We start from the raw sequence: 22,334 nt of genomic DNA, 5'->3' as shown, positions 1-22,334 counted from the left end.
TGAAGGAAATAAATCTCCACACAATTACCAAACCATCTTACTTATTGTGAGATTACTCTCATTACAAAGATAGAATTAGCTCAACTCTAATTCTTCCCTTTAGTTGATGAGGTATGATTTTACTTACTCTCTATTTCAAATATATTTCATGGACATTTTTTTCTCCCGATTTACCTTGGAACAGGCATATTTAAAATGGTTTTTAAATAAATAATTCCAAGATCAATATTTTGAATTACTTTAATGAGTAAACTATGTATTTACCTTATTTTTGAGGCTGGCTACCTTAGAGCTCCCTCTCAAACTTTCTGCATATTTAGGCTGAATCCCAAGATAATTTCAATATACTTTTAACTTCACAGTTGTTATTCTTAGGCTCTTTATTGTCAGTGAATGCCTGCTTGTTCTGCTAGTTTTGTTCTGCTTATTTCAGAGAGAAGGCAGTTCTCCATTTCTTCCATGTTCTCAAACATTTACCACTTTGATACCTCTGCCATTTCTCTGCTTCCTCAGGTGGTTGAAGGTTGCAGGTATTAGGTCTGTCACTTGGGTCCCCTCTCAGCAGGACACAATCATGCTGCTTACTAAAATCTAGGCAAAGATATCTGTTCCAGACATGACTAATCAGTGATGGCTAGGTGAACTACCTCATTAGAGAGATGCTGCCTGTATCTAAAACCCTTCCTCTTTGCAAATATTATTCTAAGACACTCATTCATCTGTTAAACTGGGGTGCATTTATAGTCACTGGTTTTTACAAATTGCAGTCTTAGTTTTATTCCTTCTTTTGGAAATCCAGATTCAAAAATGATTTGTCCTGGATTTCTAATAGCCTACTTGCAGTTATTGCTTCTTGATCAACCATAAATAATCATTGCTCTTTTAACTGGGACTAACAGACAATATATCACTGAGAAGAGTCACAATTTTTTTAATAATACAAAAAAGGGTGATCAGTTATTCATTATTTAGAAAAGAGGTTCCTCTTTGAAATAAAGTCAGATATGTTATATTACTTATCTATTGCTGCATGATAAATTTCTCCCACATTTTGTACCTTAAAACACAATCATTTATGATCTCATATTTTCTGTGGGTCAGGAGTATGGGTATGGCTTATCTGAGTGTCTGTAGCTCTAGGTCTCTCACGAGGTTGCAGATAAGCTGTCAGGTAGGACTGCAGTCTAATTTGAAGACCTCATTTGGGGACGATACCCTTCTAAGCCCACTCACTAGGTTTTTGGCAGGTCTCCCTCACAGGTGTTGGACTAAGGATATTGATTTCTTGCTGGCTGTTGACCAGAGGCTTTTCTCAGTTTTTTGCCATGTGATGTCTCTATAGGACTGTCTCATGGCAGCAGGCCTCCTCCAGAGCAAGCGATCTATGAAGAGAGAGCAAATACATGCCCAAGACTTTTTAATAACCTGATCACTGGAGTGATATCCCATAACTTATTCTATTTATTATAACTGATTGATCGTTCCAACTCACATTCAGGGGGAGGAAATGACACAAGAGTGTTAATCCTAGGAGGTTGAAATCATTGGGTATCATCTTAGAGGTTATCTGCCACAGTGGTACAATTTCTTGTTAAGTTTTCATCAAAATTGATTTAAGAAAAAATAAATGAGAGCTCTAATGTGTCACCCTTTAACTGTTGATTTATATGTACATAATATAATACAATGTACATGATCTGGCTATTGACAATAATATAAGACTATTTCAGCAATCCTATGACCACTAGTAGGCATTTTGATTGATTAATCAGCTAAATTTCTAATTTTCTTACAAAGAAATTGAACCTCATATGAGGTCACTGGATATGACAGAGCTTATTAAAAATGAGTAAAATATGTACTTCATTTATTTCTAGAAATGAGAATGTGAAATATAAGCATCATAACATACCAGGAAATTAAATATAAAAATACAAAAGACACTTATGAATACATTCACTGAACTTGATAACAATGGTTCAAATACAGTTGTGCCTCTAGAAAGCTAATTTCACTGTGGAACAAATGGGAAGCAAGGAAAAGGAGTTCATTAATGACATCTATTCTCATGAATCTTGAGGGTGAGGAAGAAGTGATAAAGTAGAGAGACGTGGGATTGTAGAAGGACTTAAACAAGAGAAAAAAGAGTTAAAAGAAAGGGTAAGTTTAGAGATACACAAATCAGAGGGAAGCAAGTTTCTTGAAGAGATGAGAATTTAGAGGTCTGGTGGGGGATTAGCCTTGAAGAGGTACTAATGTCTCTTCTACTGAGATGGGATGAAAACAATTAAGAATGTGGCTTCTGATTCATTCTTAGATGCAAGAACAGCAAACAGATGTGAAATTCGTCTTCCTAACAGTTTCTATTTTCTCTTTAAAATAAATGCAAAGGTTTCATTTTCAAAGAGTAAACCATTTTAGGAAAGTGGTAAAAGGAAATCGATACTGATCAGGGATATAGAGAGAGTTGGAGAGGTTGGACATCAGGACATCAGTCCTCAGCGTTTTGAAATGTATTTTAGGATATAATGCTCAGTTCGACTCTCCATCCCTTCTTGTGTATTGTACTGAATTAGTCTGCTAACTGCCTTCCTTGCTGTCTCTTTGGCTCCTAGTTTCTGGGGATAAAGATCATTCTCTAAAACTAGTAATGTTAGGGCCTCAAGGATACATGCTTTTCTGGCATCTCCTTGGGGCAGCTCCATGGTTTATTCCAGTTATACCTGAAGTTCTCTAAATCAATCTGTGTTGTATCTGGGGCTTCTTTACAGACTCTGTTTTTTGTCCTGCTTGAACTGTATGCTTGGGAAGAGCAGAAAAAATGATTCTTCCCATCACATGGTACCCTGCAAATGTAAATGTTTATTTGACCACTCCATAAATATTTATTAAGTAAATGAATATTTTTTTAAACATATGGTAGAAGTAGTACTTTTTCTCCTCTTTAATCATCTAGGTTACTCATATTCTTCCTTCAAAATCCAACTCAAAGACATCTGCTAAAATTCCTCCCCATCCTCCCTGCTCCTTCTGTTCTCATAACACCTGGTGCACATCTTTGTGATAATGTTTGTCACCCTGACCCCTGTTAGACTGTAAGCTCCTTGAGAGCAATAGCATGATTTATTTATATTTGATCCTCTGGAAAAAACAAATGCTCAATAGATTTTTTAAAAATCATCCAAAAATAGATACTTTAGCTTCTGAGTGTGCTAGAAGAATGACAACATGAGGGAAATGAAAGTATGAGTTTAGATTGAAACCAGAAGGTAGTTTCACCAAGACCTTATAGGATAGGTTGGAAAAAAAATAGAAGTTAATCACTGACTTAACTTGAATTTGAATTTAAGTTATCTGGCAGCTAAAGTGTAGAGGAAAACTAAAGTGTCACATATTTCTTAATTAATTAAAGGGAAATTTATCTTTATGAAAGTACTTAGTATTTTGTAAAAGTACTCAGTATCTATAAGCAATATAGATATTGCTATACTATATAGATATTGCTATACTCTTAGCAATATCTTCGTGTAGTATTTTTAGAAAAAACATAAAACATGTACAAATAAAAATTGTATATACTGAAAGGCCATAATACATTAAAGAATAAAATTTGGGTTTTCAGCTGAAATATTATGATCCAGATATGTTACCTTATGATGATCTAACAAAATGTAGAAATAAAATTTAATGAATCTGAAATTAACCTCAATTAAGTTTCTCTTCATAAGATATCTCAGGTTATCCTTTAGCAAGAGCTGGATTAAAGCTTCCTCAGTGCTGACATTCAAAGATTTTTAAAAGGGGACTTAAATGTTTTTATACAAGGTGTAGAGAAAGCAAAGGTGACAATCTTTTGCATGATTTTAGGAGTCTGATTTTTATTCTTATTTTAGTCAAAGATCATATTTCTTCTGATTAGTATTTTTTTAAATCAACATTTTTGCTTATATCTCAGATATATTTGTAAAACAGAAAATCTACTCATATATTTTTTCCCCTTGGCATTAAATACCACGTGAGAGTCGATTTGAGCCTGAAAAAAAATATTAAGGTGCCATTATTTTAGAGTCTTAATTACATTGACTGTAGAAGAATCTCAGCAAAATAAATATGTAATTTTGAGATACTTAAATCTTGATAATTTCTCAGAATTAAGGTCCTTGAAAAAGACAATTCCCTGGTGGCTGAGAGAATAGATAAGGTTATTTAGTATTCTACATTTAAATGTTAGAGAACAGCTACCGACAGTGGGCTGTTTGTTAATAATTGACATTAAGCCACTCTTTCTGTTAAGAATTATATAATGCTTTCAGTGAAGTCTTGTTTATAGTTAATACTGATAATGCCAATGTCATCAGTGTGAAAACAATGCAATAGAAAGAAGACATTTATTCAGTAAACTGCTTTGTTAATTTAAGATGTATTTTTTTTTAAGGGGGTGGTAGATAGAGTTTAACCATGATTTATTACCACTTATAATCAAAATATTATTACAGATCCTTGTCACAGACTCTCTAATAAGACCATATGTAATATGTAATACATTTACCTTTTAAGTCTCTGGTTATGAACCACCAACTATCCCTAAGTTTATTTTCTTCCTATTTAATTATTCATTGATGATGGTCCTGTTGAGGAGGAAGAAGTTTTCCTCTACTTTTCTGGGTTCTGGCTGGTCTAAGAATTAAATTGACGTGAGATAAATTAACAGGAGAAAATCAAACAAAGTTTAGTAACGTGTATACATGGGAGAGACCCAGAAAAACTGAGTAACTCATCAAAATGGCCAAAGTCCTCACCTTGAATACCCTCCTCAGCTAAAGATAAAAGAGGATGTTGAGGGTGGGGATAGTCAGCTATGGGAGGTCACCAGGAAAAGCGCAGTAACCGGGTGATTGTGATGCAGATTTAAGTCATTGCCTTCTCTATTGATAAGAGTTTCAAGAGACCTGGTTGTCCTCATGTATACATGTGTCCAGGTATAAGAGGGAGACACACTTACAAATGGAGATTTCCCTTATAAATGTACATGTTTCTTACAAAGGGGCAACTCCTACTTAGTTTTCAGAGTCTTTCCCACTTCTGCTGTTTCTCAGAAAATAACAAGCTTAAAACAATTAATATGCCAAAGAGACATATTTTAGGGTGCAAATTCTGATCCCCTACATTCCCTCAGACAATGTATAATAGAAGCTAGGATGTTTAAACAAAATTAATAATGTGACTGAGAAAGTCTCGTGTTTCAAATATACATCTCGTTTTCAGTGTAATTAATAAACAGTATTATTTCATCAATCGAATTAATGGTAAGCAAATAAGTTAAATGCTTTTGTTTCTCATCCAGTGTACCAACCTTTTTAAACTAACTTCATTGGAAGTGTAAGTTTATTATGATGAGTACTTTTACCCTTAGGTCTTAGATTCACTCATTTCTGTTCAGTAGGATGAATTGCACATGCTATGTGCCTAGTGGTGTTTAGGGAACTATAAAGGATAAAAGAGAATTAGGATAAAAGGTTCTTATCCATCAAATAGTTTATCATTTATTTAGGGTAATAAATTACTGAATAAAAGCCAAAAAGTAATATACACCAAAAATGCATGACAGGCCCATGCCATGGGTGAACAAGGAGAGAACACCTAGAACAGCAGAGTTAAAGTTTCTAAGGAAGAAAAGAAATGTAAACCATCCTCTAAAAGAGGTAAGTGTTGCTGAATGCAAGTTAGTGTGCCCTATGCACAGTGAGGCCAAACAAACCCAAGTGTCAGAGTTTGTATCAGGGAAAGGTTTATTGCAAAAGCCAAGCAAGGAGAATACACAGGTCAAGCTACAAAGCCCAAACTCCCTGATGGTTTTTGGGGAAACATTTTTATAGGCAAAATTTGGGGTGAGGGATGCAGAGTATGAGACTTTCTTCTGATTGGTTGGTGCTGAGGTAACAGGGCAGTGCTCCAGGAATCTTGTGCTCAGCCTTATGTTACCATCCTCCACCTAGGTGGGGGCCTTAGTTCGTGCAGAAGAATTCAAAGATGTTGTTATATATACTTCTTCAGGAGGAACCAGGACCCTGCCCCATCATTGCACTATTGTTTCTTGACTGTTCCTCCTTTGTTTCTGCATTCCTTCACTTTTCTGGTTAGCACCTGTTTGAATTTGCCCTTTGGTAGTCCTGAAAGGTCTAGGAAACTGAAGCCTTGTTCCTATAAGCAAGAAATGGCGGGCTTGGAAAGGATTTGTACCTGGGAGGGCCCCACAGGGTCCTGCTCGGCTTTAGAACCAAATAATGACAAGATCTATATAAGGTCTCTGCATATATCAGAGAAATAGAAAGCCTGATGAAAGCTATGTTTTAGTAAATTTATTGGACACTAATGTACAGATTCAGCTGGATACAAGAAGGCATGGTAATGACTGGAGAAAGTGAAGAGACACTTTTTATTTAAGATATCATTGCAATTATATATTTTAGAAAATAATAAAAATGAATGCGTGCAGCTGTTTCTATTCAAGCAGAAAATAATGATTTTATAATTTCCCATTTTGTCTGTGTGTATAATACAAATGATGTTACCAATTACCTATCAATAGACATAGCCCTTCCCTGGAGCTAGGTGATTTTGGCACATCTTGAAACTCAAATTAATGAGTCTGTATTACTGATTAGAATAAAAATGTGATTTATATTCAAGTGATTCCCCAGGCTTTGGAGTAAAGCAAATTACAGATTAATTTATATGAATTTGGTAATTTCAAGTATCTATTAAAAAAAGTATACACATTTTAGGACATATATTTAAATTACTTATCTAAAACATATAAAACACATATTTATAGTAAAATAATTAAAAGTAAGTTTATGCTAAGGACTTAATGAAAGAAGAGAATTTGGTAACAGTAATTATAAATAATATTTAAGCAAATTATATTTTATACTGCAATTTATATGAAATAATATTAAAATAAGAATTGTGTTATTGAATAACACCATGAATAACCCCAAAACTTAGGTCACTGCTCATGAGATAATACAGCATTTAGTTCATTTAGCCTTTCTGACTGTAATCCCTAAGCATGAGATGAACAAAGTTATCTCTAACTCTGGCACCTAACTCTTAAAGACTGGTGACCAAAAGATAAGAATTAGGAAACCCAGAAGAAAAAGATAGTTAAGTTTTGCTTACCAACTTCAAACTTGTGTCATGGCACTACATAACATTTGAAAATCCTTGGGGATGATTAAATTCATACCTATTGATATCTGGTGCTTACCAAAGCATAAACACACTGCCTCTGAGGATTTAAAGTTACTTTTAAAAGGTATTAACACAATCCATCATATTCATTTTGGAATTTTCTTACTGTAATACTATAATAATGGGCTGAATCACCTTTGCTGAATCTAACTTCTCTTGAATAGCTTTATTCCGTTTTGCAAGTTCTAATTTTGTTGACCAAGATGACCTGGACATAAGTTTAAGTAAGTTTTGGTACTTAATTCTCTTTTATAACTTAAAAGCTGGAAACATGCTATAAAAAAATGTTCCAAAATCATTTGTCTGTTAATAACATTTTTGTCATCAGCTCTAAAATAGACCAGTGAATCAATAATTTGTATTCATTGATTTGGAAAATGGAATATAATTAATATTATGTACATAAGAATAAGACATTTAAATTATAATATATTTGAAAGAACTTATTTCAATCAGTTATATTTCTAGTGTCTTTTTATTATAAAACAAGTAATACTTGCCTTTTTAAGTAAAATCTAGCTATATAATCTATTCAAAAACTAACTCAAAATCTGGGATAATTTAGACCTGGCCTCTTTAGACCTAAGAAAAATATTTTTCACATAGTACACATTTAATAAATATAAATAGTAATAATTCAAGTTTGAAATTATATCTGTAAAAAGAAAATGTTATTTAAGAAAAAGTAAACATGATCACAGCAAAGCATATTCTCTGAGATAAAATACATTCAATATAGATATAATAATCTATCATTATTGATATAGTAATGGTAAGTCATATATATTAATATGTGTTTTATTTCAAAGGTATGTATTTATTACTTTAAGTAAATTCTGAAAGACATATAATAAACACTGCTTTGTTAGCCTAATTAAAATGAATAAGTCTAAAAAGTGTATAATCATTTTATTAACATTTAAAAGAAATTTCCATGTATTAATTTGATGACAGGATTGATTCCTGTCACTTTAATCAAAATAACAGGCCATGCTACCCAAGAGAAATAAGACTTCCATATAAAATGGTAATTCATTCACTGCCATCTATTTACATTAGCACCTCACATTTACTGAAGTATCCATTGATAATTTTTTAATGTATAGAACAACTTGAACTGCATTGATAGCTTACAGGGAGCAGGCTTCATTTTTTTACATGCAAGCTATTGAAGGACTTCTACTAGGTTAAGAAGCTAAGGTGATACATTTAAGAAATACAAAAAATAAAATAAAAATAAAAAGATAACTGATACTTTCCTTTCTGAAAAAGCAATACAGTTTAAATAGAAATCAGTAAAAATTATTACAGCTCAACTCAATCAGTTACCGCTGATACAGCTAGAGGCTATAGTAGAGGTAGGCCATGGAATAGGCAAGCAGTCCTTTCCTATTTAATTCCCACACAGGCTATTTCTTCAAATAATTTCTGAAAGGTATATGCTGCATAATGCTTTGTTCATCCAATGACAACAGGTTCAAAAAAGTATTATCACTTTATTTAATGTTTAATGCAATTTATTTTTATTTGGGCTTGATTTCCTTGGGACCCCTCCCTATTGTGGATTAATGTTTTAAAGTATAATGCAATGACATCACACAGAAATATGTGCTGTGGTGATTTTTCCTTCTGGCACAAAATTGCCTTTCTGAAGCACAAGAGACCAACACCAGCAAGCAAGAAAAACTGAGCCCCATTGAGTGTCCAAAATAGAAAATAGAAAGATGGATTCAGAAAGTTACTCCCTGCCACAGTGGCTCACTGAGCACAGAGGGAAAACCCCAGAAAGTTCAGCTCTTAAAAGGCTCAAGGTACAAATGCTTTTCCACTATTCTCAGATTGTTAAATCTTTATCTAGTAGTGAAACCTCACATTCACCTGGCCTCCAGCTTTAGATCTTAGAGGAGGAGCTAACAAAATCCACACCCATCCTGTGCATATAAAAGAAGCCCCATTAGTAGTTTTGGGAAAAATGCCACAAGATTACTAAGTACTATTTAAGATGAATAAAGAGGAAGAAAATAAAAAAGAGAGAGAAAATCAGGCTCGAATAAAGATTCCACAGTATAAAAAGAGGCTAACATGCACACAGTAAAAGAAGCACATATTGTTTAAGAAGAATTACTGACAGTTCAGGGGAAGGCAAATTTGTACAGTATATGCTTTATATTTTCAATAAAATTGGAATATGAACTTTATGAGACAAAAAAAGATAAGAATGTTACAACAGTGGACCAAGAAAAGAAGGAACTGGATAAAAGACTAAAAGGGGAGTTTGATGAGATCAGAGAAGAATGTAACATCATAAATAATACAGCTGGATAAAGATGACATTAGAAACAGAAGAACAGAATCTACACTATGGAAAATAAATCAGTACCAAGGAGGTACTGATTTTATTTCTTACACTGAAGGGGGAAAAGATAGACGATAATAGATTCTGAAGCAAAAAGTGATCTTGCAAAGTGGAAAGGTAAAACAAGAAAGCTGGATAAAGTTACATATACATGCATTATTTCTAAATACAATATATATGCATTATTTCTAAATATAATACTAGCAAATTGAATCAACCATAATAAGAAAATACTAGTCCTATACCAAGTAAAATTATTCCTGTAGTATAGTCATAGTTCAACATCATGAAGTGTACTAATCTATTGCACTGAGAGAGAAATAGAGAAATATTATTTGAATATCTTGATAGATAGTAAAATATAGTGAAGATAATGTTTGAGACATAATTTATGGTTTACATACTTTAACTCATTTTAATTTTCCCAAAAAAACTTATGCTAGTTACTATTATCATCATCACTTACCTGATGAGGAAATTGAGGCAGAGAGATTAGGAGATCAAGTCAAGTTCATCCAGCTAGAAAGTGACAGCTATGATGTGAAGAATGCAGATTTTTTTGTTTAAAAATTGGGTATTCATATTTATACATTTGTGTATAATATGAATATACGTGGTCTTATGTATAATTAGACAAAATTGCTCTAAAAATCTGAAGGATAAACTACTTTACACCATACAATTGTACATATGTAGATATACATTTTTAAAAAAAACTGAAGCAACATACAGCAAAATACTAAGGAAGCTACCTCTGATTGATCAATTTAATGATGATTTTTATATTGTCTTTTCTGCTTTTCAGTATTTATGTGCAATATTCACATAAACAAAAACATAAAATATGCAAGATATCTGATACATATGTATGTGTATCTTAACCATTAACATGATTATCTGTAAAAGTTATCAAAGTGAGGGTATCTTGAAGCCATGCTATAGTAACTGGTTCCAGAGAAGTCCTGCTGCCATAAACAACTATTAAAATATCTTTTATATTAGGTAACTGTTTTCAGAAAATAGAAAAGAGGCAGGGCAAGACTGAAATCTATGAAAATATGGAAAAAAGAGAAACTAATAAGGTGATCTCCATAGGAGTCCAATTCTCTGACTGAGGACAATCTCCTGACACTGGCACAAAGCCCTGAAATTCAAGTGGAATGTGGAGGTCCCACTGAGTTCAGGAGGCAGAGATCAGAGTACTGGGCAGCTGGAACAGAATCTGTAGTCAGGGTAACAGAAAGAAGGGATGCATTCAGGGTTGACTTTAAAAGACTGTAGAGGGTTTTCCATGTGTCTTTGCCTGAAGGCTAGGCTGTACTTGTGCAAGACTAGAAAACCCCAAGGCTTACTTACAATAGGGCAGTATAGCAGTTTTTATGGAGTTGACAACAGAACACAAATGGGGAAGTCAAGGAGTCCTGGGAGAAGAAGAGTAGGAAATATTGAAGTTTAAACCATTTTAGAGTGAAGAGAGCTCATAAAAGCTCCTGGCAACACAAAGAAAACGAAGCAGGTTCTTCCTTAGTAGGTAGAATTATGCCCTGAAGAAATATCTTCTCTAGACCTTTCCTTAAAGAGCCTAAATCTAAGCTGCAACAAGAGTCGCAGTAAAGACAGATTTGGAGGTTAGTTCCCACAAAGTCAGAGTCTAGGGCAACAATTTGGGTTTTTCGCAGATCTGCACTGTTAGTGTAAAACTAAGCCTATACAAGTTCAATATAATTTATCAGTAACTGAATAGTCTGTTAAAACAAAGCTGCTTTCTAAGAAAGATTACAGATCTAAAGTCTCTAAAATATAATATCTCCAATGCCCATTATTCAATAAAAATCACTAGTGGACAGAGAAATAGGAAATGTGATACGTAATCAATGAAAAGTAAAAATTAGTCCATAGAAACTAAACCAAAGAAAGTTAAACATTGAACTTAGCAGATAAAGACTTTAAAGGAGTTTTATATATATATATATATATATAACAGAAATGATGCTGAGTAGCCAGACACACAAAAAAGTACTTACTGCATAATTGCATTAATATGATATTCTTGAAAAGGCAATAATCATCAGTTAATGAAGGAAGTCAGATCAGTAATTCTCTGGCATAGGAACAGGGGTTGTGAAGATTAACTACAAAGGAAAGTAAGGGAGCTTTCTGGTGAGATGGAAATGTTCTATATCTTGACTGAGTTCATGCTTACACTATAATATATATTGATCAAATGTTATTGACTTGTACATTTAAAATGAGAGAATTTTATTGCATGTAAATTATACCTCAATAAAGTTGACTTTTTAAAACGTATTTATTAAAATAATGATTGCCTAGCATTAAGGTATGAGATTTTAAAACTCACTGGGTTCAAATTCTGCCTCTGCTATTTTCTAACTGTATGGCATAAGGCAAATTACTGAATCACTCTAAGTTTTCTTATCTATAACATGGGGATAATAATATTAAATACTTCAAAAGATTGTTGAGAGGATTCATTTATCTGGAGTAAGTGTTCAACATATTGTATTATTATTATCATCATTACTATTAGCACTATGTGCAGGACATGAAACTGTTGAGATATATCGAATCATGAGATAAAGCTATTCATTTTATCTTCCAATAATTCTTTAAGAAAAAAAATGAGATTTGGATGAAAAGTAGACTGAAAACGAGATGCTAACTGATGATGAAACAATTCAAGTCGAGCTTTGAGCAAGACAGTCAGTAAATGATTGCATGCTATATTAGTTTTCTGTTGCCACTCTAACAAAAATTACCACACATTTTGTGGCTAAAAACAACCACATTTATTATCTTAAAGTTCTAGAGGACAGAAATTCAAAATGAGTATAATGGGGCTAAAATCAAGATGTTAGCAGGGAGGAAGTCGAAGCTCTGCTCTGAGACTGACGTGGCCGACTGCAGGGAGCTCAATGACCCCGCAGTGACTGAGCTGTCCCCCTCAAACATATACATCTGCAGGGAGTCGAAGGGCGTGGCTCACAGGTTCAGGTCGCCCTTGTAGAGCTTGGGTGGCGCATAGCTGTGGATGGACATCTGAGACTTGTCAACATGGCTGTCTTCACACTGAAGAAAAATAGAGAAGGAGTCAAGACGGTGGAATAGGAGGATGTGGAATTCGTCACTCCTCACAAGTACATCAAGAATACATCTACAAATGGAACAGTTCTCATAGAGCACCTGCTGAACATCAGCTGAAGACTTCGGACACCTAAAGGACAAGAAAAATCCCCTCACAACCAGATAGGATGAAAGAAAGAAAAAGGAAAAGAGGCCAGCAACTCTGGCGGGAAGCTGAAGGTGAGGGGAGGTCCCCACACTCAGGAAAAACTCCCTCATAATGGGGAAATCATCTGGGACAGAAAAGGACCTTTGAGGGATCAAAGGAGAACACAGAGAATGGTCTGTGGAAGGCAGGACAAAGTAAGAACTGCACACATGGTCTACACCACAGCTCTGCGCATTCCGGCCTGGGTCTTGAGCCACCTGTTGTGAAGGGGGCTGGGTGCTGGAAAGTGGGTTTTGGAGTGTGAACCCAGGGAAGGGACAGCTGTTGGCTGTGAAAAGACAGCCTGAAGGGACAGGAGTAAAGAGCTCCACAACCAGGAAAGTCTGCGGAAAAAGCCCGGGACATCATAGAAGCAAGGGGTCATTGTTGAGTGGCGCGCAAGGGAGTGAAGCTGCCATTATAACCCCTTTCCCCACCTGCCAGCTTCTTCAGCCTCTGTGGGCACTGGGAGGGGCTTCCATCTGAACAGACCCACCCACCCCTCAGGCCAGGGTCTCCTCTGCCCGTGTGGGCTCCGGGGGCCTGAGTGCTGCCCATCCCAAAGCCTCCTTGGGAATCAGCCCTGGGTGCCCTTGCCTGGGTCAAGAGTCCACCAATGCTGGCTGTGGCTGAGTGCTAAAGTATGGAGTTGGAAGAACAGATCTGGGGAGAGGAGGGCTGTTGGCTGCATGGATAGAGCAGAGGGGACGGGATTGAGGGGATGCATGGCTGGGAATGCCCCTAGAGGAAGCGTGATCTGCCTGGAAAACAAGGCACCATCATTGACAGGCATGAGGGGGGCAGGGGACAGGCACCCCCACCCACCAGCTCCTGCCTCCGTGGGCACTGGGAGGGACTCCCACCAGAGTGAGCACGCCATAGTCTGTTGCAACTGCCTGCCAGACCCCACTGTGACTGGCAGCTAGCATACACCCCAATTGTGGTCGCCATATGCCTCCCCAGCTGGAGTGAGTGAGTGTGCCCCAAGCAGCTGCTGCTTTCACTCCCTCTCACCTGGGCAAGGAACAGATGCCTGAGGGTGGCACACATGCAGAGGTGTCAAAACCAAAGGTGAGTCCGAGGGGTGGTGCAACTAAGGAAGAGGAATGGAGATTTTTCTGTGCAGCTGCACAAGTCTCACATTAAATCCCCGAGATCGGCTTGGTAAATCCTGCATCTGTGGAATACCTGAATAGACAACGAGTGTTCCCACAATTGAAACCAGTCTAGCCTTCGCAGCAGTGGACTTTGGGGGCAAGTACACATGGGAGTCAGGCCAGGTCAGAGTCTGAGGTGGCCCCACAGTGCCCATAGTGGGTCCACAGACCTACCTAGAGGTATTAGAAGGCCTCCTGGGGAGGTGGGGATTGGCTCTGGCTCACTGTAGGAGCAAGGACACTGACAGAGGAGGCCCCAGGAAAATATTCTTATTACTATTATTACTTTTGTGTTTGTTTCGTTTTGTTCGGTTCTTGGTGGTGTTGCTTTTATTATTTTTTATCTTTTATTTAAAATTTTTATTTTTATTTATTTTTATTTTTTAATATATATCTTTTTATTTTTCTATTTTTATTTTACCTTTTTATTGTTTCATGGGTTTTTTCTTGTTCTTTGTTTTTTTCTTTATCTTTTTTTTATTGTTTTTATGCATATATATTTTCCTCGCTTTTTTGGTTTGCTTTCTGTTTTTGTTTTATTTTTCATATTTTCTTTTGTTAGTTTGGTCATTATTGACTGTTCTCATTTTTGAATTCTTTTGTTTGTTGTCTTGAATTTTTTTTTAATTTTTCTTTCTTTTTTCTGTGTGTGTGTTGCTGCTGTTTGTTTGCTGTGGTTTTTGGTATTTGTCTTGGGTTTTGTTTGTTCGGTTTTAGTTTTTGTTTTCTTTCTTTTTTTCTCTGGCCGCACTGTGCAACTTGAGGGCTCTTGTTTCTCTGGCCAGAGGTCAGGCCTAGGCCTCCGGAGTGGGAGCACTGAATCGAAGATGCTGGACCTCCAGAGACTTCCTGGTCCCAGGGAATATTAATCAGTGTGTGTGCTCCTGGAGGTATGCATATAAGCACCAGGACCTGGCCCCACACAACTGCCTGCAGGCTCCAGTGCTGGACACCTCATGCCAAACAACCAGCAAGACAGAAACAAAGACCCACTCATCAGCAGACAGGCTGCCTAAAGTCTTACTAAGCTCACAGACACCCCAAAACACACCACCTGATGCATCCCTGCCCTTCAGAGGGGAAAGACTCAGCTCCATCCACGAGAGCACAGTCCCTCCCACCAGGAAACCTACATGAGCCCCTGGACCAACCTCACTCACCAAGGGGCAGATGACAGAAACAAGAGGAACTTCGACCCTGCAGCCTGCAAAAAGGAGACCATAAATGCAGTAGGTTAGACAAAATGAGATGACACAGAAATATGTTGCACATGAAGGAGTGAGGTAAAATCCCACAAGACCAAATAAATGAAGAGGAAATAGGCAATCTACCTGAAAAAGAATTCAGAGTAATGATAGTAAAGATGATCCAAGATCTTGGAAATAGAATGGAGGAACAGATCGAGAAGATATAAGAAGTGTTTAACAAGGACCTAGAAGAACTAAAGAAGAAACAATCAGTGATGAACAACACAATAACTGAAATGAAAAATAAACTAGATGGAATCGAACAACTGAGGCAGAACAACAGACAAGTGAGCTGGTAGACAGAATGGTGGAAATAACTGCCAAGGAGCAGAATAAAGAATGAAAAGAAATGAGGACAGTCTCAGAGACATCTGGGACAACATTAAACACACCAACATTCAAATTATATGCATCCCAGAAGAAGAAGAGAAAGGGAAAGGGCCTGAGAAATATTTGAAGAGATTATAGTCAAAAATTTCCCTAACATTGGAAAGAAAATAGTCAATCAAGTCCAGGAGGCGCAGAGAGTCCCACACAGGAAAAATCCAAGGAGAAACACACCAAGACACATATTAATCAAACTACAAAAAATTAAATATGAAGAAAAAATATTAAAAGCAAGCGAAAAGCAACAAATAACATACAAGGGAATCCCCATAAGGTTAACAGCTGATCTTTCAGCAGAAACTTTACAAGCCAGAGGGAATGGCAGGACATATTTAAAGTGATGAAAGGGAAAAACGTACAACAAAGATTACTCTACCCAGCAAGGATCTCATTGAGATTTGACAGAGAAATTAAAACCTTTACAGACAAGGAAACGTTAAAAGAATTCAGCACCACCAAACCAGCTTTACAAAAAATGCTAAAGGAACTTCTCTAGGCAGGAAACACAAGAAAAGGAAAAAACCTACAAAAAAACCCCAAAACAATTAAGAAAATGGTAATAGGAATGTACATATCGATAATTACCTTAAAGGTAAGTGGATTAAATGCTCCAACCAAAAGACACAGACTGGCTGAATGGGTACAAAGACAAGACCCATATATATGCTGTCTACAAGAGACCTACTTCAGACCTAAGGACACATAGAGCTGAAAGTGAGGGATGGAAAATGATATTCCATGCAGATGGAAATCAAAAGAAAGCTAGAGTAGCAATACTCATATCAGATAAGACAGACTTTAAAATAAAGACTATTACAAGAGACAAGGAAGGACACTACATAATGGTCAAGGGATCAGTCCAAGAAGAAGATATAACAATTATAAATACTTATGCACCCAACATAGGAACACCTCAATACATAAGGCAAATGCTAACAGCCATAAAAGGGGAAATTGACAGTAACACAATAATAGGGGGGACTTTAACACACCACTTACACAAATGGACAGATCAACCAGACAGAAAATAAATAAGGAAACACAAGCTTTAAATGACACAATAGACTAAATAAACTTGATTGATAGTTATAGGACATTCCACCCAAAAGCGGCAGAATACACTTTCTTCTCAAGTGCTCACAGAACATTCTCCAGGATAGATCACATCTTGGGTCACAAATCAAGCCTTGCTAAATTTAAGAAAACAAATCATATCAGGCATCTTTTCCGACCACAACACTATGAGATTAGAAAGCAATTACAGGAAAAAAAAAAACTGTAAAAAATACAAACACATGGAGGCTAAACAGTACACAACTAAATAACCAAGAAATCACTGACGAAATCAAAGAGGAAATCAAAAAATACCTAGAAACAAATGACAATGAAAACACGATGACCCAAAACCTATGGGATGCAGCAAAAGCAGTTCTAAGAGGGAAGTTTATAACAATAAAATCCTACCTCAAGAAACAAGAAAAATCTCAAATAAACAACCTAACATTACACCTAACGCAACTGGAGAAAGAAGAACAAAAAAAACACAAAGTTAGTAGAAGGAAAGAAATCATAAAAAGTGCAGAAATAAATGAAATAGAAACAAAGAAAACAATAGCAAAGATCAATAAAACTAATAGCTGGTTCTCTGAGCAGATAAACAAAATTGAAAAACCTTTAGCCAGACTCATTAAGAAAAAAAGGGAGAGGACAAATCAATAAAATTAGAAATGAAAAAGGAGAAGTTACAACTGACACCACAGAAATACAAAGGATCATAAGTGACTACTACAAGCAATTATATGCCAATAAAATGGACAACCTGGAAAAATTCTTAGAAAAGTACAAACTTCCAAGACTGAACCAGGAAGAAATAGAAAATTTTAAAAAACCAATCACAAGTAATGAAATTGAAACTGTGATTAAAAATCTTCCAGCAAACAAAAGTCCAGGACCAAATGGCTTCACAAGTGAATTCTATCAAACATTTAGAGAAGAGCTGACACCTATCCTTCTCAAACTCTTCCAAAAAATTACAGAGGAAGGAACACTCACAAACTCGTTCTACAAGACCACCATCACCCTGATGCCAAAACCAGACAAAGATATTACAAAAAAAGAAAATTACAGGCCAATATCACTGATGAACATACACACAAAAATTCTCAACAAAATACTATCAAACCGAATCCAACAACACATTAAAAGGATCATACCCCATGATCAAGTGGAATTTATCCCAGGGTTGCAAGGATTCTTCAATATATGCAAATCAATCAATGTGATACACCATATTAACAAATTGAAGAATAAAAACCATAAGATCATCTCAATAGATGCAGAAAAAGCTTTTGACAAAATTCAGCATCCATTTATGATAAAAACTCTCCAAAAAGTGGGCAAAGAGGGAACCTACCTCAACATAATAAAAGCCATGTATGACACATGCACAGCAAACATTCTCAATGGTGTAAAACTGAAAGCATTTCCTCTAAGATGAGGAAGAAGACAAGGGTGTCACCTCTCGTCACTGTTATTCAATATAGTTTTGGAAGTCTTAGGCATGGCAATCAGAGAAGAAAAAGAAATAAAAGGAATCCAAATTGGAAAAGAAGAAGTGAAACTGTCACTGTTTGCAGATGACATGATACTATACAGAGAGAATCCCAAAGATGCTACCAGAAAACTACTAAAACTAATCAGTAAATTTGGTAAGGTTGCAGGATATGAAATTAATGCACAAAAATCTCTTTCATTCCTATGCTAACAATGAAAGATCAGAAAGAGAAATTAAGGAAACAGTCCCACTTACCATTGCAACAAAAAGAATAAAATATCTAGGAATAAACCTACCTAGAGGAGACAAAAGACCTGTATGCAGAAAACTATAATATACTGATGAAAGAAATTAAAGATGACACAAACAGATGGAGAAATATACCATGTTCTTGGATTGGAAGAATCAATATTGTGAAAATGACTCTACTACCCAAAGCAGTCTATAGATTCAATGCAATCCCTATCAAATTACCAGTGGCATTTTTCACAGAACTAGAACAAAAAATTTTACAATTTGTATGGAAACACAAAAGACCCCAAATAGCCAAAGCAGTCTTGAGAAAGAAAAATAAAGCTTGAGGAATCAGGCTCCCTGACTTCAGACTATACTACAAAGCTACAGTAATCAAGATAGTATGACATTGGCAGAAAAACAGAAATATAGATGAATGGTACAGGATAGAAAGCCCAGAGATAAACCCACGCACGTATGGTCACCTTATTTTCGATAAAGGAGGCAAGAATATACAATGGAGAAAAGACAGCCTCTTCAATAAGTGGTGCTGGGGAAACTGGACAGCTACATGTAAAAGAATGAAATTAGAACACTCCCTAACACCATACACAAAAATAAACTCAAAATGGATTAAAGACCTAAATGTAAGGCCAGACACTATAAAACTCTTAGAGGAAAACATAGGCAGAATGCTCTATGACATAAATAACAGCAAGAGCCTTTTTGACCCACCTCCTAGAGAAATGGAAATAAAAATAAACAAATGGGACCTAATGAAACTTAAAAGCTTTTGCACAGCAAAGGAAACCATAAATGAGACGAAAAGACAACCCTCAGAATGGGAGATCTTCTGCCCATTTTTGGATTGGGCTGTTTGTTTTTTTATATTGAGCTGCATGAGCTGTTTGTAAATTTTGGAGATTAACCCTTTGTCAGTTGCTTCGTTTGCAAATGCTTTCTCCCATTATGAGGGTTGGGTACTCAGAAGACTTTTGCCTCAGTCTTCTGAGGGAACCCTCATGTACTGTTGGTGGGAATGTAAATTGATACAGCCACTATGGAAAACAGTATAGAGGTTCCTTAAGAATCTAAAAATAGAACTACCATATGACCCAGCAATCCCACTCCTGGGAATATACCCAGAAAAAACCATAATTCAAAAAGACACATGCACCCCAGTGTTCATAGCAGCACTATTTACAATAGCCAGGACATGGAAGCAACCTAAATGTCTACTGACAGAGGAATGGATAAAGAAGATATGGTACATATATACAATGGTCTATTACTGAGCCATAAGAAGAAACAAAATTGTGTCATTTGTAGAGACGTGGATGGACCTAGAGAGTGTCATACAGAGTGAAATAAGTCAGAAAGAGAAAAACAAATATATATTAACTCATATATGTGGAATCTAGAAATATGGTATAGATGATCTTATTTGCAAAGCAGAAATAGAGAACAGATGAATGGATACCAAGGGGGAAATGGGGGTGGGTGGGAGGAATTGGTAGATTGGCATTGACATATATACACCATTGATACTATGTATAAAATAGACAACTAATGAGAACATACTGTATAGCACAGGGAACTCTACTTAGTGTACTGTGGTGACCTAAATGGGAAGGAAATCCAAAAAAAAGGGAATATATGTATATGTATAGCTGATTCATTTTGCTGTACAGTAGAAACTAACAATGTTATAAAGCAACTATACTCCAATAAAAATTAATTAAAAAACAAAACAAAAACAAAGATGTCAGCAGGGCTGCTCCCTTATGAAGGCTCTAGGGGAGAATCTACTTGTCTTTTCTAGCTTCTAGAGACTAACTGTATTCAGCTTGTGGCTCCTCACTTCATTTTCAAAACCAGCAGTGTTGCATCTTATCTGTCTTTCACAAGACCTTCTCTCCTGTATCAAATCTCCTTCTCCCTCCACCTAGAAAGAAAGATATATGTGATAATATTTAGGACCCACTCAAGTTATTTGGAATAATCTTCCCATCTCAAAATTCTTAATTTAATCTCATCTGTTAAGTCTCTTTTGCCATATAAGATAACATTCACAGGTTCTAGGGATTAAGATGTGATCATTTCTGGAGACCTGCCACATATGCCAAGTGTCCTAAGAGCAAGATTGGAAATGAGAGGGGAAGAGAAGAGGAGACACTGGAGTGTTCTGTGAAATTTCATTTTTAATAATTTACAAGTGTTCAGTAAAGAAGAAACAAACATGAAGCCAAAGCAAATATACAAAATAAAATTTCATTGTTATTTTTAGGTGTTTTAAATGTTTATCTACGTTTGAAAGGGCAGACAACGATAGAGAATCCACTGTGGTCTTCAAGTGGGAATAAAGGACAACGATGGAATGAGGCACATGTTAATATATATCCAATTACTTCATTTCAGGTAAGAAAAGAACAATCATGTCTGCGGATATATTTTTGCACTTGAGCATAATGTTAAAGGCAGATCTTGAGCAAAATTAGAATGAGTATGCAAAAATTCTGACATGAGCATCACAAAAATCACATGATTAAGTTTCCCTTTAGTTCTAAAAGTTGTTTTATAAAGAGAAAATGTCCTTTTCTTTTATTTTTATTTTTTTTTATTTTTTTATTTTTAGAATCCTTTTCAATATATATATTTTTTAATAGTTTGGCAATTTCTTTAAATTTATTTATTTATTTTTATATTTTACTTTTGGCTGTGTTGGGTCTTCGTTTCTGTGCGAGGGCTTTCTCTAGTTGTGGCAAGCGGGGGCCACTCTTCATCGCGATGCGCGGGCCTCTCACTATCGCGGCCTCTCTTGTTGCGGAGCACAGGCTCCAGACGCGCAGGCTCAGTAGTTGTGGCTCACGGGCCTAGTTGCTCCGCGGCATGTGGGATCTTCCCAGACCAGGGCTCGAACCCGTGTCCCCTGCATTAGCAGGCAGATTCTCAACCACTGCGCCACCAGGGAAGCCCCTTTTCTTTTATTAATTAACATCTGTCAAGTAATATTTTTGAATAATTGTCTATCCGAATTCAAGTGATTTGCCTGGAGAAAACGTAATTCCTTTCTATAAAATCATAATGTGTGTATTTTTTTCCTTGAAGACAAACAACATAGATTCTTATAATAAAGGAAGCTGGATAATCAATTCTCAATTAATCTGTTTGACTTTTACTTGATGGAATTTTGTATACTTTAGCAAAATGTGTCTCTTTGAGGTAATGTCATTTTAGTAATTTATTACTTTGATTATCAAAGTTAGAGTACTTTAAACAAGTTACTTTTATTTGTTTTTATATAGAAAAGAAGAAAGGCTTAGATAGGATTAAGAAAATTAGCTGAAAATATATAATAAAAATTTTAATGATTATAGCAATGGTCATCATGGCTAGAAAAAATTTTTCATAAACTATTTTAGTGGAGAAAATAATGTAGTTTTAGTGATTTTAGTGACTTTATATATGTATTTTATATACTCAGGCTGAGTATGTTTTTCTACTGGGGATTTCTTAGTTGCATTTCATGGCATTTAGTAAGGGTATAGAAATTCAGAGAGCTTCAATTATGCCAATTTTCAATTGGTGGAATGCTCTCTTCTTGTAACTTAATCTATAAAAGTCTAATGACTGATTTAGAAATTACACTTCTAAAACTAACCAGGATGATAAAAATGCATTCAGTTGTTCACTCTGGTAAAGAATAACGGAGTAAGTCCTAGCTGATTATCTACAAACACATAAAAGCAACTCAATTCATAGATCCTAGTAATTATTTTGTTTCTATGAAGAATAAAATAGTTGAATAAAAAAAGAATAAAATAAGTTGAATAGAGAATAAAAAAGAATAAGAAGA

At 35.7% G+C, this 22,334-nt stretch overlaps 1 protein-coding gene across 1 annotated transcript in view; it reads left to right on the top strand.

The window, feature by feature from the left end:
* Positions 1-22,334, top strand: part of MDGA2 (MAM domain containing glycosylphosphatidylinositol anchor 2) — an 811,172-nt gene that overhangs the window by 775,438 nt on the left and 13,400 nt on the right. Inside the window, exon 15 of the mRNA XM_061182503.1 lies at positions 20,766-20,896. Coding sequence (XP_061038486.1) covers positions 20,766-20,896 — 131 coding nt within the window. The remainder of the gene's footprint in view (positions 1-20,765; positions 20,897-22,334) is intronic.

The sequence above is a fragment of the Eubalaena glacialis genome, chromosome 2 (assembly GCF_028564815.1).
Source record: "Eubalaena glacialis isolate mEubGla1 chromosome 2, mEubGla1.1.hap2.+ XY, whole genome shotgun sequence".
Classification (NCBI taxonomy): Eukaryota; Metazoa; Chordata; class Mammalia; order Artiodactyla; family Balaenidae; genus Eubalaena; species Eubalaena glacialis.
The sequence above is the reverse complement of the archived record's forward strand: the minus strand, read 5'-3'. Positions and strand labels throughout refer to the sequence as shown.